Here is a 16,291-nt window from a genome sequence, read left to right as displayed (position 1 = left end):
AACGTCGAATCTGAATCACTTGAAAAAAACACGGGGGTGCTTAACTTTTTCCAGGTGTATATATTAAAAAATTCATCAATCTCTCCTAGTATGAAAATTGTGACATTTGCTGTCTAGGTCTTCCCTCTCTTCTAATATATTTACTATTCTTCTGAGGAGTATGGAATTTAACGTAAATTACTCATTATAATATATTTATTACTCAGGTAAAGCATAATCTTTATAGCCTTCAATTTTATTTGGTTACAGAGCCATAAATTAGTAAACCATTAGTATAAAAGAAAAGTAGGCTTAAGTTTCATTGATGGTCGACAGCAAAGAAAAAGAAGGTCCAGGTAAGTACTATATTTGTTATTTTTCATGTGTATTCTTTATATATTATTATGAAAGTAATTAAAATATAAGAATTAGAAATTGTTAGGTTAGATAAGGTAAAATAATAACAGTAATTCTTCATGAGGTATGCTCGCAACTAGCTCATGTGTTACATAATTTGATAGGGTTACATGAGCTACATCTTTGCCAAATGATTTACAACTACTGTGACAGGAGTATTAGTTAGACACATTTCAAAAGGCAATAAAACAGTAAAATCAAATATAAATGGATGTATATTGTTACAAGCTTTAAGCTGTTTAGGATAGAATATTGTGGCGTACTGTTACAATTTGTAGTCATTCCTGATAGAAAAAAGGTAATTTAGAATTATATCCTAATTGTTTTATGGTGATTATTAGGTCGATGAAGTTGACCAAATTTCTATAGTTATAGTATAGAAAATAAAAGATAAAGTTTTTCTGAAAAAAAAAACATTTGATGAATATTTAGGGATAAAAAGTAAATGAAATTTGAAAAATTTCATATGATTAAAAGTATTTTTAATTTTAGCATGAAAATCACTTTGCACTTAGAGCAGTCAACACTAACACCATATAATTACACAGTTTTAGTAAAAATACTTAATTACAAATGCTGATCTTTTATCTACCAAAGGCCTTTAATGTTTACCGAAAGTCTTTCATATTTTGTTTGCATAACCTCTAAAACTTCCTAAATAAATTACAAAATTTGTTGATAAACATCTTCTTTTCTCTACCCTACTATTGTAATAAAATTATCCATAGCAAAGTTTGAAGAATTTGAAATAAAATCAAAAATATATATATATTTTTTAGAATGCCCACATATTATTAGATTATTACAATTGTTTATCCTTAACAACTTCAGACTCAACTGTTTCACATCTGTTTTTATTTAATTTTGTTTTATTGTACTTTAAACCATGGCTAATTAGTATAACTCAGCAATTAATCACCCAGGAAGAACATGGTGTAAATTAGGATAAACAAAGTATTGAGTTACATCTCTGTGAGAAAGATTTTACATAGTTTTTATTTACTTATGTTTTTGTATCTAACCTATTAAGTTTCTAATTTTTACAACATGTTACATAAAAACAGAGAAATTTAGTACTTTAGCTTTGAAACCTTTTGCACTAGGGTACATGGTGTAGTAAGCCTATTTTCTTCTCACTATATTGGTTGTCAAAAATATTTCATACAGCTTTCAAATATGTATTTTAGAATATTAAAAATAAATCACACACTAGATTTGAATGTCTCAAAACTGCTATAATTTATCTGGCTTTCTAACTAATATATAAATAGGTTAAATATATTTCATTACTGATCAGAGCAGTGCCTTTAGTCTAAATACATCAAGTTCTCATGGCAGATTATTGTCTTTTACCAGTAAAACAAAACAATCATATGATTTACATATTGGTTACAAATATGTCCAGTTGCAATGTTAGAGAGATTTTAGACATTTCTAAAAGGGTATGGAAGACGCATGTCAGTATGGGATGAATAAATAAAGTGATATCTGTGAAGTAACGGGAGGTTGAAATTTTATATTCTAACTTTTCATGTGTATTATGTATTTCTAAATGGTTGGACAATATGAATCACTCATAAGAGAAAAGAAAAAAATCTATAAAAGAGATGTCAGTGCCACCAAGTCATGTGACTGGGAACGTATTTAAATATTTCTTTTTGAAATTAAAACTTTAATAATATAAAAATTTGAATTATAAACTACATTTTGATGCCAAGTTTACTGACCTACATTGATAATAAAGTTGTTGAATTAAATGTTGAATATAGTTTATAAAAAGATTGTGATATGCACACTTTCACCCACTTGTAACCAGAGGGTTAAATGATTTATTTGTATTACTGTGTGTGTACTGGTATCTTGGTTGAGTTTGTATTTTATTATATGTAGTTCCCTTGCTAAAGGGTTTTCTGAATGTAGTTTGTACTATTTCACTGTATAAGAGCCATTAGGTACTGCTTTTTTTATGTAGGGTATTTAATTCATTTTTAAAGGGTTTCTTTGTATGTTTTAACCATTGTCATCTTATTTTTGCAATGTCTTTTTGAAACCAAAGCACCTTGAAGTATTTTGGGTAGAAATCGTTTGTTGTGGGTTTAGTGGCAGTTGATGTGTAACTTTTTCTTTCAGGAGTACACTCCAAAACAGCTTATTGGACTAGTCAGTTGTGTAACTCAGCTCAACAAGAAAGGCCGGCAGAAACTAATTAGTCTCATTGAGGAAGGAGACAAGATAAGAAGATAAGACTGTTGATGTGACATAGAAAATGTAAATATTGTTAATATATTTAGTCAAATACATCTTCATGAGGCGAACATCTAGAAGGTACCTCGGTTCTCATCACGAACAATTAATTAACACTGTAATATCTATGTACTGTTTATGAAATGTATATCTAGGCACAAGTTAAAAGAAAGAAAAAAAAGTTTCAGTTTCATTCCAAAATTGATCTGTCTCGTACTGATTCTAAGAATGTAGATTTTGTGTCAGGCTCCATATACTCTCTTGTAAAGACTTATCAGGTTGCCATACAAAACCTTGAGCCTTTAATTAAACTTTTTTAATTGAATGAGTTGTAGATTATTAAATATAAAATCATTCAGATACTGGTTCCAAAAGTGAAAAATTAAGGTATATTATAGCTACTATTGTTGTGGTTTTTATATCAAGAGAATCAATGTCAATTAAGTTATGGTCCTAACACAGAAATGTGGTCCAATTTTAGTTGTAGAGCAAATAAAATTGACATACAAAACCAATGGGATCTATATTAAAAAAAACAAAAAACTGGAAAGCAGATCTAACTGTACAAGTTTGAACAATTTTCTCAGAAATCCAGCATAGTACAAAATTGAAGTTATGCCTATGGAATTCAAAATATATTAGTAATTTTTGTATGTTAAACTTAATAAAGTTTTAAGTAGTTTTAAATTTTCAACTAATACTTGAAGAAAATGTTAATGCAAGAAGTTAGTTATATAGAGGTTAGTTTAATCAGACTGCTTTGAAGTTAATTGTAGTTTAGCCACTGGTGGGTTAGGAGTTCTGTGTTTTAACAATGTGTGCTGTTGAATCAGGTTTGGACCAAGACACTGAAACTGGGTTCCAGGAGGTAATTTAAAAACACTATGTGAGGAAAATTAACTTGTATCAGACATTGTTTTCAAAAACAATAAATATTGATACATTTAATCTGTTGAACACTCATGTTTTCACTGATATGGTGTAGTAGGTTATAATCAAACACTATATTTTCAGAGGCCTTTTAGTCTGTTTCTACACTAGTTCAAAACTACTAATAGTAGACAGTGTTGGAGGCAATAATAATGATTTTATTTCCAGATGAAGAAATACAATATTTAAGCAATAAACTGAGAACTTGCACAAGTCCCACATCTTAAGCTTCCAGCAAAAACTGATCTTAAGAAAAAACTTATGAAACTATCCGATATTTATTTACTATTTAAAAAAGGACCAATGCATATATTAATTATCTAACTTAGTACAGGATCTTTTCCCAAATGATTTGTACAGTTAAAACTAATCTTAGAAACAAAAACTCTGAAACGTTTATAAATAATAGAGCAACTTATAATTTGTAACATCAATTAATTTCTTAAAAAGTTTATTCAGTTTTTCATCCAAACAGATCCTGCATTTCTTCAGCTTTGTTCATGGGCCTTTGGCCAGTTTGCAGTTTTAACATGTGTAATACAAATAAAAACTTTTTTGTTAATAATTGATCAATACAGTTTGTAGAAATAAGATGACCATTTACCTACTTTTTGTCAAACAGTAAAAGTATTCCAGCAAATTTTCTTTTATAGTTGCATATGTATTCAAAAATACACAAAATGCAGAGATTCGAGAACTGTGTGATCATTACTTGACAAATGAAAAAACAGTGAAAGCTAAAAGAGAAAGAACAGCTAAAAATAAATCTCCATCCCTTTTTAAAATTCTTAATTGAAACTACTTTACAAGTACAATGTATAAAATATTTCATTAAACTTGAATATCATTCACACTTGAGATAAAAAATACTTAGTGTAAAGTGTTTTGTTTTTCCCCATTCAGATCTTCCACAGTATAGCAAGTGGCATGTAGATTACTAGTCTTTGATTGTAATATGCACTATGTAAATGTACAAAAATATACATCACAGTTGTACATTGTGCACATAAAATTAATTGTCTTTTTTCTGAAGGCACCATTATAGATGAACAGTTTATAACTATACAAAAAGTTAACCTACAAAAACAGAATTACAGACATATTCCTAAAGGACTGTTTTTTAATTGTTTAAAAATATAAAGTTTTAGTTAGAGAACTTTACAGAATTCTCATGGGTAAACAAGCATATTTCAACACAAAATTAAAAACAGCTGTATTTTCACTATAGTTTTGTGATTTCCATAATAATTACACTGTCACATGTGGATTGATGCAGCTGTATATCTTGCCTGTCCACCCCAACGCCACTGGCTTGGCCGATACTAAAGGGCAGAAAGAATAAGGTTTTATTTAAAAAAAAAACTGAATTATTGAAGAAATGTGTAAAGCATTATATCTGAAATTTCACTTCAATAAAGTATTGTTAAAACCATATTTTGAAATTCAGATTTTTAACTATTTTTTAACATACAAGTCTCCTTAATTAATTTCAGAAGCTTTTGTTATGAAATAACTTTCATTTATTTTATTTTTATCATCATAACATACTCAAGTATTTTCTTAAAATTTATCAGAGAAAATGTGTTTTGAAGAATGACAAGTGCTCACTTTGATTAGTAACTGTCCAGATGCAGTTTGTGGATTTTTATAAGCATAACCTATCCAAATGCCAACACCAAGAACAATGGCAAGGATCAGTAGAATGGCAACAACTCCACCAGCACCAAACGATGAGCTACTTGATGATTTCTCCTCTGCTACTAAAACAAGTAATATACAAATCATTATCATGTTAATATTTATAAAATTTCTATCACTTAGAAGAAATCCTTTGTAATGGCAAAACCTAACAAAAGTGAACTTGTAACTTAAATTGGTCCAGTAGATATTGTGTATATGTACATATACCACCCCGCAAAAAACGTACATAATAGTTAGATGAACCGCCTAAACGTCACCTCAGTGTAGCCTATATAATGTGTAAAGTTTAGTATACTCTAATCCTTTATAGTGATGGCAGAGAACGCATTTGGCATGTAATGTTGTTTGAATACAAGAAGGGAAACAACGCCTCTGTAGCCACAAAGAATATCAAAGTCTATGGAAATGTTTTGAACGTTTGTAAGTGTCAATGATGGTTAAGCAAATTTCGTTCAGGTGACTTTAGCCATAAAAACTGTGATGGCTGGGGCCGACATGTTGGAATTGCTATTGATGCTCTGAAGACGCTTGTTGAGTCTAACCCAAGACAACACACATGTGAAATGGCCCTGAAATTAAGTGTCTCTCATGAAACAAAAAGTAAACATCCAAGGAATATGGGAAAAACTCCTTAAAGAAGGTGTTTGGGTGCCTCACAAACTCTCTGATGATCATCGTTTCCAACATGTGAATGTTGCCTCGTCTTTTCTGTTGCATTATGTGCGTGAACCATTTTTTGACATAATTGTCACCGTTGATGAAAAATGGAATCTCTATGCAAATATTAAATGCCAAAAACCACTTCTGACCTCAAAACCTGGACTCCATCCACAGAAAGTGATGCTTTGTACTTGGTGGGACATCAAAGGAGTAATTCATTTCCAACTCCTCAATCCACAGCAAACTGTCAATGCAGAGATCTATAGTCAGCAATGGAACATTTAGGTCAAGCCCTTCATCAGAAATGCCCTTCACTTGTCAATAAGAAAGGTGGTGTTCTTCTCCACGACAATGCATGGCCACATGTGGTACGTTTAACACAACGCAAGATTATGGAGTTGGGTTGGGAAGTTCTCCCCCCACTCAAAAATCTTGTGTTGGCACTATCAGATTACCATTTTTTTTTTCGTTTGCTGCAACACCATCTTAATGGGAAAACTTATGCAAATATGGAACGTGTTAAAGAGGACATCGACATGTTTTTTTGCTTCAACACTAAGTGATTTCTTTAATCAGGGTATTAACAACCTGATTGTAAGATGGAAAAGCATCATAGATAAGAATGGAGACTATTTAATTTAATAAATGTTTTGTTTTGATAAACAAGATGTTAGTGTTTTTTTTTATCTTGACAATCTCCAGCCATTATTAGTCTCAAAGTGGGTTCCTCGTCACCAAATTTGAAATCATGCTTAGTAGGTTCCCAGATATGAAACAATAATCCATACACTACATTTTTTGCAAGGCATTTTTCTGGACATAAGTACCACAGGACCTATTCATTATTCCTTCTTGGATTTTGCTCCAAATTAGAAGTGCAATCTTACACAATACAATGATAAAAAATATATCTATAATTCTAGTGCAGAGAAAGAGTATTACTTTATATTTACTGTTTTCTTTTGTGTTTTAACTTTTGAAGCTTGGAACAATAATGACAGGTTCTGCAATATCCATTAATTTATATACTCAACTGAAGTACCTTACATCTGTGTTGCAAGGTTACCCATCCCTATAGTACTACAAGAAACTATGTTTTTAGTGACAGATATAACCCACTATACTATTTGACACTGCCACAAGCATTAAGAAAAATGTGCTTGAAAATACAAACATCAGAACGATAGGACTTATAGAGAAAACTCTTAAAGTGACTGTAAAATTGGCTGTGACATGTTAAGATTTAATAATAAACTAACATCCTGCAAGAGCAGTTAAGAAAACAAAAGATGACTACTGTCTGACGCTGCACAAGATCATATTTTAAAAGTATTGCTACGTCTGACATGACTTCACCTTGTATTTGCTAAACAAGAGAAAAAGTACAATTCTACAAATTTATGAAGCACAAATAAGATGTTGTACCCAAGAATTAAAGGTTTAATTTTTTAGTACTCAATTACATTAATGACACTATGGGGTAAAGATAACAAAATATTTTCATAATAAAGTGTAATGTTTGATTATTACACTTACAACATATTCAACTAAATTACGTTCTTGTATACTCAACAATATCCTAACTTTTAATGTAACACGCCTAATTAATTAAAAAATAAATAAAAGTTGTTGTTTTTGCTGTTGATTTAGTAACTTTTCTTCATCTAACATATTTTCCGTTAAATATACCATAGAACTTTAAGAATGCAAGACCAACTTACCCAGAGCACTTTGTGTTGGTTGAGATTTCTCGGTAGTTATAGTTGTAAGAGGTAAAGTTAGTATTGATGGAGATGGTTCTTCTGTGGTGGTGGTAGCTTTAATCACTGTAGTGGTCATAACAGAATGAGCTGATGACTTTGCTTCAGGGTTGATAGTAGCAGCAGTGGTAGTGGTGGGGATGGTGGTAAAGGTAGATGATGAAAAAGTAGTAACCTTACCTGTCATACAGCAAGTAAAAAGAATGTAACAAGAGAAACATGAAGTATGTGTCTCAAAAAAAAAAAGTAGTAGAGTTCATGGGTCTTTGATATTTCATATACTTGTTACATGGCCCATAACTCAGTTTCTGGTGACCACCCAAAAATCCACTTTGGGATAATGACAGACAACCAAAAATAATAATAATAGGTGTAACAAATACAACTAGGGCTTATAATGCAACAACCTTTTCTGGACCAAGCTTCTGACCAAGCTCAAATTTTTAAGATTAAGTTTGGGGATCTCTCCCCCTGGTATTTTGGGTAATAACACAACTAGTTACTATTGTCAACTCTGATAATCACTAAAGAAATGTTCACTTTGTCAAAATGTACATAAAAGTTTTCTCTATTCACTGATGCTGCTTTCTTTTTCAGATATGTACTACAGATGACACTAGTACATGAGCACAGCACCATATGTAGAGAATGAGTTACAAAGAAACTAAACATCTTATTTTGCAACTGAAATTAATCATGTTATTTCTCTCTGATGTAGGCATGATAATGAAACTATATATGATACAAAGTAAATAAAACCATGCAATTATAATCATTTGACTATCTATTAGTTGACACAAGCAACTGTGATTTTTGCTTTTATATCTTTTTAAACATGTGATATTGCACTCAAAGACCAGACTTCCAATGAATAATTCTATTTGTGATAATTCATGAATTTTTTTTATCATATTAAGGTTGAAACAATTACAAGAAGTAAATATTAGAAAGGGCAATGTTTTATAAAATTCAACAAGATTTTATCACTTGTACATAGTAAAATTTTTATTTTATTCACCACATTTACCTGGCATCATTAAGCGAGATACAAAAACTGAGACTAAATGAATTCTTGTATCTCACCTGACGATGCCAGGTAAACCTGATGAAATATCGTGAATAAAATACACAAGTTTTATCATGTACAACCAATAAAAACTTGTGTGAGTTCCAAGAACTTTACTTAATTTTATATCAAATTTCTTCAGTCAATAATATCTGGTACCACAACATTAATGTAATAATTACCAGTAGCATTCTCTGGAGTAAATTCTTCTGTTGTCGTTACCAAAGTTGATGGAGATGGTTTGGGAGGAACAGTAGTTGCTGCTTCTGAACACTCTTTGTTAGCCTAAAATAATAATCTCAATTTTAACTATTAGAATAAAACATCAAGCAAAAAATCTGTACTTGTATGAAGTTTAAAAAATAACAATATCAAGATTTCACCTGAATCAAAAAAAATCCATGGATTTAATTAACTCTCTCTCTCCCACCACACACACACAACATAAAGATCTTTACCTGACATGTAACTAAGTAAAAATTGTCTTTACTTGCTTACTATCAAATATTACATTTATGTCTCATAACTCGTTTTTATAACCACTATACCCTTTCCAATAAATTTTCAATTCTCTTTCTTACTTAGGGAATACTTCATAATGTAAAAAGATTTTAACTGAATAACAAATTAATGGCAAACATTTTTTTTTTTTAAATAAGTAACCAGAAAGTTGCACTTTATCACAATATATCTGGATATGTCTATTTTATCACAATGTATTTGGGTAAGTCTAATATCTTCGGCTATTTCAAACAAGACTGTACTTGAAAATTTATATTTCATGTAGTTTTTTTTATTTTGGTGTTTCATTAAAAGTACACTGAGATACAATTATTTTTGCATTTAAAAAGAAACCAATTTTACTACAATACTGATTAACTTACTAATCAGCAAGTCTATTGCATTCAAAGTGAATTGCTGACAGATTTATAATAAATATAATCAAGACAGTGTATAAATTGAAAATTGCCTCACTTCCTAATCACATTTGTTGGTTTTTAGTTGCGTGTGAATATGATGATTCTTAAACTATTGTACAAATAAAATTATAGTTTCTTGTAGGAAGTTAATGTTTTCCTGTTATTCTTGTTTGTGAAAGTTTGAGGTTATGTATAAATTAGGCCCCTAAATCCAATTTTCTAGCAACCTCTAGGAATTAAAATAATTTTTTTATAGCAGTATTAACTTTTTCTTGCTTATAACATAGGTACAATTTTTCTCCATGTAAGCACAGCTAATCTCTAGGTAGAAAGATACTGCTGACAAAATCAGATTAATGTCTATGTAAAATAATGACCAGTATTTAGTTACATCAAGAACATCCTTGAAATGTTTTCAAAATTTTTAGTCTCCAGCTGGTTCTCAGTATGAAAAACTGCATCACTGCTGAAGTTCATAAACAAAATCAATCAATCTCGAGTTGTAAGTATTAGATCAAAGCACAACTTGGTGTACTGAAAACAAGTACTCAATTGTGTTTAAGGTAGCACCAATGTAAGTCTCAAAAAATCAATATATATGCTGAAAGAGGAGTACTTCATTATAATTCTAAAATCTATGTAATTATTAAACATTAAACAAAACTGTGTTGAGAATTCTGCTGTAGTTCTTCTGTCTTTATACTGAAAATGCTACATCAGCTTAAAAAACCCAACAAAAACTGTGTGGTAAGAAACTACATAAACTTAAATTCACTTACTTGCGTTCCACACCCTTGAGCCATCCATTCTTGACGGTGTCTATCTATACCATCTGAACATCTTTTGATAGCTTCACACCATGAACAGTTGAAATTGATGTTTGCAGAGACACAGGAATCACAATCTTTAAAGCTAAGACAAGCTAAAGAAAAATCCAATATTAAGAATTTCTATTCATCATTTAATAATTAGTACCAACAAAAGAATCAAACCCATGGCAGATGTTCATCAGACAGAGGAAATAATTTAACTTTTAATAAGTTTAAGCACCAATTGAAGAGTTTTTCCCATCCTTCAAAAGGGAAATTTTTTAAAAACTTCTTACATGCAAAAACCTTCAAAAATCTGCTTATGGAATGAAAAAAACAAGGAAGAATTTAATTAATAACTTTCAAAACATCTGTGACCATAAAAAGTAAGAATATTAGATTTTTGAGTTTGAGATTATTATAATTAATACCCCCCCCCCTTTTTTCTGTGTAACTGAATTAAGGTTATAAGATATTAGTCTACAAAACATATAACATGCCAACATTAATAAAACTTTGCACATTGTGCACCTTTCAGTAAAATTCTAAAACAAAAACAAACTTAAGTGAATACTTTCAGATTATCACAATATATTAAAAGAAATTAAACAATACATCACACATGACAGGTTTTTCCTACAAAACCACCACCTTTTTTTTAAAACAATACTTACTTGGCAAAGCTGTAAAATACAAAGCCGTCCAATTTCCGATTTCTTCACGCTTCATGTCAATTCTATGATATTCATAAATCGTCTTTCTGCGAATAACTACAAACATTTTATTGTTAACAATCTTTCTATTCTGCTAGAAAATTATGGTGGTCTTATAAGTTGAGCATATTTAATATTTATATATTTTATCCCTTGATTATACACATAGGTTATCAACAGTTACACAAGGTTTAAATAGGGATACATAGCTATTTTTATAACAAAAAATGAGGTACTCAAATAATATGGTATATTCTTCCAACTTTTGCTAATAAATCTTTTAATTAAAGTACAGTAACTTGAAACTAAATAATATGCCAAATGCACTGTAAGGGTTCTCTAAATGCTGAAAATCTTGTTCTTAAAATGAAGCAAAGTCATCATTCATTTAATTAAAACATTCATAATACAAAACATACACAACTGTTATTAGAAAGCTAACACTGACTGAAATAAAACTCAACAGTTTTTCAGGGTAGTTTTGGTTTTACTTTTTTTTTTGGTAAGAGTTGTTTTGAAGAAAAAAGTTAATGTTTACATAGTTGGGGCAATATCTTTTTAAACTAAAATTGCTACACAAAAACTACTAAAATTACAACAAAAAGAAACATTTGGTTAAATTATTACTAATGAGTCTTAACAAGCAATAGTTTTAAAGGCAGATTATCTTAATAATACTCAGAACTAGAATAAACCAGTGATAGATTACTGAACATTAGTCCTTTATTTTACTCGTTTGTTTACGTCCTTTAATACAGCACTTTTGTTTGCATGTATATATATCATTCAACCTGAACATACACTACCTTTTACCGTATTTCCCCCAAATTCTTTCCAGAAGCTAAGAAGTACGTCTTATGAACACATCATAACTGAATAGTCACTCTTATAACTCAATAATTAAATACTAATAATACAGAAGCAAAAGCCTGTAACATCACTAAAGTAAAATATTCACAGGTTAACCATAAATAGAGAACAAAGTCTGGAGAACACAACACATACTTACAAAATATTTTTCTGTCATATATATAAGCATCAGACAAGCCTATTTTCACAGGATGATCTTCATCTTTAATTTCTGTTACTGAAATTGGCACCTAGACAAGCAAGGTACAAAATTATAGAGTAACCATTTTTCACTAAATAAAGTTTGGTATTGCGCATCAGTTCATTAAAAAGAATTTAAGGTCAAGCAGTAAGGTTGCCATATTTCAGAAGCTAGAAACAAACAAACAAAAAATTGCACATTACACAACAAATTTAAGTAAAATGATACAAACTATAAAAGTGTGCAAGGTTTGGTTTGAATTTCGCGCAAAGCTACACGAGGGCTATCTGCACTAGCTGTCCCTAATTTAGCAGTGAAAGACTAGAGGGAAGGCAGCTTAGTCATCACCACCCACCACCAACTCTTGGTCTACTCTTTTACCAACGAGTAGTGGGATTGACTTGACCATCATATTATAAAATCCCCATGGCTGAAAGGGCAAGCATGTTTGTTGTGGCGGGATTCGAACCTGCAACTCTCAGATTGTGAGTCGAGCACCCCAACAACCTGGCTATACCGGGCTGAAGTGTGCAAGATTCAAACGGAAAATTATCATTTAATCAAAATTATTGAAAAGCATACTCCATCTCATCTGACCACACTGTCCTGTACAACATTAATATTATTTTCTCACAAACACAGCCAGCGTTTTTATATATTTGACATTTAAAAACTTAGGCAAGATTTTTAGTAAAGTTTCTTTCGGGATTGTATAAGTTTAAATAATGCAAATTTGCTATTTCAAAATTTTGAAAAACACCTTGTGAAAAAAAGATTAACCAAAGAAGGGGGGGAAAGAAATCTAATAAAAGACACTTAACTGAAGGGTAATAGGTGATCACAATATTAGAATAAATAGTTCAATAAAAAAGTAAAGTATTCTTTGAATTTTTAAAATTTCAGTTTAAAAACAAATCTTGACTTAGCAATGCTTGCTACTTCTATTTGAAATTCACATTCATTGACATATATTTTGTATATTATAGAGGCTTTGAATACCTCAGATTTTGCTATGAGATATGCAAATTTATTTTGGACTTTCATAAATAACATTAAAAAAACTATTAACTTACCTTTTTGTACACAAAGACGATGTTTCCATTATCAAATAATGATACTTGGAAAGTAAAGGTGTCAACTGAGAAGAAACAAAAAAATTTTAATTTTCTGTCAAGATTATTCAAAATCACATTTATAATTCAATTCTTCTCTTAATCATGTCAAATTCAATTTTTTATAAAAACCTTTTATTTTTTTTTCCCATGCACTTATAAAGTTCAATAACAAGTTATTTGATTTCCTGTGCCAAAGCTACATAATTAATAGGAAAATAACCAATAGGCTTGTTAGATGTTCCCATAAGTATGAGCAACACATACATATGCTTATTCAAAACATCCATTTCGAACACACATGGTTCATAATTCATATTTAACCCTAAATGTACTGTGTGGATTTATCAGACCAATCATTTCTAGGTAGAATTAAAAACAAAACATGATTTCTTAAATAATACACTGCAAAATACATAAACATATATTTCCCCTAATTTTTACACAAATGTTTTGTCTGTCTATTGTTAAGCATAAAGCTACCAATGGACAATCTATACTGTGCCCACCAGAAGTATTGAAACTTGATTTTTTAGCACTATAAACTTCAGACTTACTGCTGAGCCATCATGGGGGCACACAAATATTTGAATCAATATTTTATGCTTTACACAAAACCTACCTAAGGATTTCAGCTACAATGTTAGAAAAAAAATTAAACCCAATAAAAGTCAATTATCAACTTTAATTAGAATAAATACCTCAAAATGAGAATTTTTTTTCTTAACTGATTGCAAACATTAAACTACCACCAATCGTCTCAGAATAGCACAGGAAACTCTCATAAGACAGCTAAGATCACCTGCAAACATACGAGGTTACTAAGCTAACTAGACGTTGTGTTATAATTCAGGCTTCTGGAAAAATTTATCATACATACAATTCTATAATGTAAAGTTATTTGTACCATTAGAAGTCTTTCATATTCTCAATTATTTAAGATACTTTGTTCTAGTATCTTTAAGGATAAAACAAATTTAATGTTATCTTAATCTTACACTCAAGATACTATACTCTTGATAAGTGCTCATATAGTTAACACATCTTCCTAAGCTCCTTGGCTAACAAAATGCTACACTCTTCATGAGTGCCAGAACAGACAACACATCTTTCTAAGCTCCTTGGCTAACAAAATGTTACACTCTTCATGAGTGCCAGAACAGATAACACATCTTTCTAAGCTCCTTGGCTAACAAAATGCTACACTCTTCATGAGTGCCAGTACAGATAACACATCACCTTAATCACCATGGCTGACAAAATATTACACTCTTCTTGAGTGCCCATACAGTTAACACATTACCCTAAGCTCCATGTTGACAAAATACTACTCTTGATGAGTGTTCACACAGTTAACACATCACCCTAAGGTCCATGGACGACAAAATACTACACTCTTGATGAGTGTTCATACAATTAACTTATAACCCTAAGGTCCATGGAGGACAAAATACTACACTCTTGATGAGTGTTCACACAGTTAACACATCACCCTAAGGTCCATGGACGACAAAATACTACACTCTTGATGAGTGTTCATACAGTTAACACATCACCCTAAGCTCCATAGATAACAAAATACTACACTCTTCATGAGTGTTCACACAGTTAACACATCACCCTAAGCTCCATGGATAACAAAATACTACACTCTTCATGAGTGTTGATACAGTTAACTTATAACCCTAAGGTCCATGGAGGACAAAATATTACACTCTTCATGTGTTCATACAGTTAACACATAACCCTTAGCTTCATGGACAGGATACCATGTTTACTTAGTACTTTCTTGGGATCAATAAAAGAAGCTCTAAAAGCTTTAAGAAAGTGTACCTTCCATGACAGGTAGTATTTTTGCTATTTAACTCTGATGAAAGAAAGTCCACTTTTTTGAAAGTGTACGGGTTATTGGTTTTGTTTTCTGATTCCTAACTCATTTTCTGTTAACTTGCATGTTCTTGAATATTACAGATAATACTTTCTTGGTTGAGTTACACCTATAAAAGTATCATTACAGATACTTACAAAATCCTCAAACTGATCTGAATAATAACACAGTAAGAAGATATTCACTATGACAAACTATCACAAGTATGATGATGACAAAACCTTGTTAAAATGTTGTACATTTGCTGTCATGTTAAAATTATATTAAAGTTTTTCTTCATTACCCATTCAAGCCGTCTCCAACCATTATTATATGTCACTCATGTATAATAATTACATGATCTCAATCACATGATGCATAACACTTCTTTGATCAGCAGAAGTCCAAATGGTGTTACTCAGTGTCCCCTTGATTGTGACATTGACCCATCATTTAAAATCACATATATATTGTATTTACATTTCCAGGTCTGTTAATATAGACATCCACAGCTATGTATAAACATACAAAAGTTATACCAAGACATGAACCATCACACTACAGTGTAATAACAGAAATGTTTCTAAGTTAATTTATTTATATAACAAAAACTTACTGCTGCTGCCTTCCTGTAAAGCCACCTCTTCCCACTGGACAACAAACATTGAACCTAGAATATTTCAACATCAAATAAAATTAACTGATATATAACTGTAGAAGTTTTAACAGTGTGCATGTAACTATGGGCTCAAAAATAATTAGAAAAATATTAGACATAACATTCATATTTTATAGAACAACATAGCAACACACCATATAATAAGTCTTCAAATCACATGGAAAAACCATTTATTAAAAGAGACAATGAGCGCACAAAAAAATTGACATTATAATAAACCATACCAGACTAAACAACTTTAGTAAATACACAAGGACTGTAAGATCAATGACACATCAAACAAAACCATTTCAGATAATACATTCACAATACCAACAAAAGTTACGTATAAGTAATAACACATCATGGAAAACTCCTTTGCATCTTCACTATACACACCTTAC

The 16,291-nt window shown here is 30.7% G+C and overlaps 2 protein-coding genes across 5 annotated transcripts in view; one reads left to right on the top strand and one right to left on the bottom strand.

The window, feature by feature from the left end:
- The window catches only part of LOC106461475 (syndetin-like), a 71,091-nt gene extending 62,679 nt beyond the window's left edge, over positions 1-8,412 (top strand). For 2 of the 3 annotated variants that reach the window (XM_013921298.2, XM_022388444.1), the window contains exon 26: positions 2,527-4,132. In XM_013921298.2, the coding sequence (XP_013776752.1) occupies positions 2,527-2,640 (114 nt within the window). In that variant the 3' untranslated portion in view covers positions 2,641-4,132. Of the gene's footprint in view, positions 1-2,526; positions 4,133-8,288 lie in introns of those variants that run through there. The other variant, XM_022388445.1, reaches the window with a different exon arrangement.
- LOC106461478 (plexin domain-containing protein 1-like) overlaps positions 3,708-16,291 on the bottom strand; it is a 33,316-nt gene continuing 20,732 nt past the window's right edge. The window contains exons 6-14 of one of the 2 annotated variants that reach the window (XM_013921302.2): positions 15,846-15,899; positions 13,324-13,388; positions 12,209-12,299; positions 11,161-11,256; positions 10,457-10,599; positions 8,940-9,042; positions 7,653-7,871; positions 5,179-5,330; positions 3,708-4,892 (exon numbers count right to left, since the gene is read on the bottom strand). In XM_013921302.2, the coding sequence (XP_013776756.1) occupies positions 4,827-4,892; positions 5,179-5,330; positions 7,653-7,871; positions 8,940-9,042; positions 10,457-10,599; positions 11,161-11,256; positions 12,209-12,299; positions 13,324-13,388; positions 15,846-15,899 (989 nt within the window). In that variant the 3' untranslated portion in view covers positions 3,708-4,826. The remainder of the gene's footprint in view (positions 4,893-5,178; positions 5,331-7,652; positions 7,872-8,939; positions 9,043-10,456; positions 10,600-11,160; positions 11,257-12,208; positions 12,300-13,323; positions 13,389-15,845; positions 15,900-16,291) is intronic. The other variant, XM_013921303.2, reaches the window with a different exon arrangement.

This window comes from Limulus polyphemus, unplaced genomic scaffold, assembly GCF_000517525.1.
Source record: "Limulus polyphemus unplaced genomic scaffold, Limulus_polyphemus-2.1.2 Scaffold967, whole genome shotgun sequence".
NCBI lineage: Eukaryota > Metazoa > Arthropoda > Merostomata > Xiphosura > Limulidae > Limulus > Limulus polyphemus.
Note: the sequence above shows the minus strand (reverse complement) of the source record. Positions and strands in the feature narration are given on the sequence as shown.